This window comes from Contarinia nasturtii, unplaced genomic scaffold (assembly GCF_009176525.2).
Source record: "Contarinia nasturtii isolate CC-2019 unplaced genomic scaffold, AAFC_CNas_1.1 Cnas_scaffold_1096, whole genome shotgun sequence".
Taxonomy (NCBI): Eukaryota; Metazoa; Arthropoda; class Insecta; order Diptera; family Cecidomyiidae; genus Contarinia; species Contarinia nasturtii.
Genome location: NW_022198440.1, coordinates 1 through 2,981, shown reverse-complemented (window position 1 = coordinate 2,981; position 2,981 = coordinate 1). Strand labels below are relative to the sequence as shown.

General features: G+C 35.1%; 1 protein-coding gene across 1 annotated transcript; it reads left to right on the top strand.

Moving 5' to 3' along the window:
* Window positions 1–427: 427 nt before the first annotated feature.
* Window positions 428–1,818, top strand: LOC116344596 (BTB/POZ domain-containing protein 3-like). The gene has a single exon (XM_031773193.1). It carries the CDS (start codon window positions 463–465, stop codon window positions 1,816–1,818), a length of 1,356 nt encoding a protein of 451 aa, XP_031629053.1. The 5' UTR covers window positions 428–462.
* The last annotated feature ends 1,163 nt before the right edge of the window (window positions 1,819–2,981 follow it).

Here is a 2,981-nt window from a genome sequence, read left to right as displayed (position 1 = left end):
AACAAGTCGCGCAATGGAACTTTCCCAAAAATCGAACTTTTTTCTTCTCGTAAAAAATTTTCAATTCTTGAAAAAAGAATTCAATATGGCGTCTACGGTCGCTAACAAATACACACTTGCATAGAAATAGCGTCAAACATTTGTACATGTTGGTGTTTCATGATCGTATCCACCTCTTTTTAAAGGAAGTTATTTTTTCTATAAACAACCGAAGTATATAAATTATCTTGATTTATCGATTGTTCCGAAAGAAACATAGCGTGATTGGATTGTGTATGGAACAACATGAATAGAGACATTGTTGTGTGTCCCTGAATAAAGACCATTCTACTAAAATTTAATTTTATAAAAGTACATTTACTTTCTGTCGAATGAACAAAAGCCGATTAATTCTGAAATAAATTTCATTTCAAAATTTTACAGCGTCTTTTTACCCGATTCCATCCGAATATTAATCAAAAAATGGCTCAAAACACCGAACAACATGTTCCTGTCGAACGACAAGCCGTCAAACAGTACGAGTTTCATTTACGTGACAAGGCTTGCGATGGTCTCTATTTGCAGCCGGATTTGGCGGATGTCAACTTTTTGTTTTACGAAGAAAACGTGACCGATGCTACTGCGAAAAAATTAATCGAAAAAATGCCAGCTCACAAGTTGATTTTGGCCTCGGCAAGCTGTGTATTCCGTGCCGAGTTCTACGGTTCAATTAAGGAAAAAGGTGACGTGGAAATCGTCGATTCATCGCCAAAGGCGTTCAAAGAATTTTTGCAGTGTTTTTACCTCGGTACTGTTACATTCACAATGGAGCACATCCCCGAAATCATGTATTTGGCCAATAAATACATGGTCGCCGATTGCATGGATGGATGTGTCAAACATCTGCATGACAATTTAACATCGACCAACGTTTGCTGGGTGTATGACTTGGCCATACTTCACGAACACCAACAGTTGAAGAAATTTTGTGAAGAACAAATCGTTTTGAATGCTGAACGAGTGCTAGAATCAGATGGATTCCTCGCTTGCAGCCAAAAATTGTTGCGTGAAATTCTGAAATTGGACTTTCATTGTAAAGAATCAATCGTATTCGATCGCTGTTTGGCTTGGGCAAAGAATGCATGCCAACAAAATCGCTTGGACAAAAATGATGGATTGAATTTGCGGAGCCAACTGGGTGATTGTTTGTTCTTGATTCGATTCGGAACAATGACAATTCAGGAATTTTCGGAAGCCACACTCAAGTGTGAAGGTATGTTTACAGCTGACGAATTGTGCGATATAATGCGTTCCATATCGTTGAAAGGACTCGTTTCGAAGAAATTTAATCAAAATCCTCGCCAAAGACTTTGCTGGGATGAAAGCAAAGTTTGGGAGTGTTTGCCAAATACAGCCAATTCTGAATGGCAACAACTCCAAGGCCGTGAAAGTGTTTTCATTACATCGAACAAGATGACGTTGCTTGGTGGAGTATATTTTACCAACGTTTATGAGGATTATAACGTTGTCAAAACATTGAATACCAAAGTTAGCATTGTAGAAATAAAAGGCCATTCATTTGCTACCGAAACTGGAACCATTATATTTGAAGAGACGAAGAACATTTATCACAACCGAAGTAATTACATGAAGCTACCGATACCAATCGTTATCAATGCGGGCAACACATACCAAATTTGCTTAGAATTTCCAAAATACTTCGCAGGGCTCTACTTTGACGGATACAGTCTTGGCGAAGTAACATCAGAGAAGGGTCTAAGCATTACATTCCAAAATGATAGCCATTTAATTGAAGGCTTGGACCTAATCGACTATTAGTTGGACAGAACGAACACGAACATTTGTTGGAGATTTAAATAATAAATAGTTTCTTTCATATAAAACTTCATACAAACAATGAACGAAACAAAGCTGAAATAAGTTTAAACAATAACATTCGATTTAAAAGAAAAAACAATACATTTTGATAACTTGTTCAATGTTCAAGACAATATTTCTTATTATCTTCTGTATTAAACAAAAAGCTAAATAAATCCACAATTCCATTGATTTCAATCATCTTATTCTGACATATTTTGTTTATTTTCCTCATTTTCGAAACAATTGGTGAAAAACTTAGCCAAAATTAACTTTCAAACAGGCAACCAGAAAGCACATACAGAATTTAAAATTCATTGATAAGCTAAAGATATATAAAGAAAGAAGAAGGTAAGAAGGTCTTACTCATCATTTAACTTATCTTGAATCAAAAATATATTAACCGATATCAAAGTATCACAGATTGCTTTCAATTTGTATCATGATTACATCAACGGAAATAAGTGCATCAAGAGGTTATTATTCGGAAGATAATTAAGATTTATTAATTTCCAATGTTTCTATATTAGTCATATTCAATCAATAAATTCCTCTCTGTAAAATTTCTCACAAGAAATTTGATCGATCAATTCTTTTTATTTCGTCATTTAAAAAAAGGTTGAATTCATTGAAAATTGAGTAGTACAGCCAACTTCATACCGAAGCTTGACCTTGCTGATACAATCAATATTTGTACCGCCAATTTCCACATAGAGTGAGTGAATTGCGCTACGTCATCGCATATAGCACGCAATAGTAGACTGACGCTAAGAGAAGAAACACGTTTTATTCGGAACAAATTTTTATTTTGGAAAAAGCTGTACATTTTCCCGATAAAAAGTATTAAATTGAATGGAGAAAAATTGTTTGTCCTAACAATTCAATGAAGATCCCACAATGAAACATTTTTATGGAAATAGTTTTTCTTGTTTGACATTGTGTACAAAATACGACTAGTAAAATTTTAACCATCTCTGATTTTGTCTATTTCTTATCACCGTATGCGATTCAGGAAAACAATGAATCCATTTCAATGCAAGGGTGTTAGTGGCGGAAAGGTTGGCCACAAGTGCAAATGCAAGCCAAGGTGTTCACAAATCATTGTGAAGGAAGAAGTCGTCGTC

Coding starts and splice junctions, on each gene's coding strand:
- LOC116344596 (XM_031773193.1), top strand. CDS start 463: ATGGCTCAAAACACCGAACAACATGTTCCTGTCGAACGACAAGCCGTC.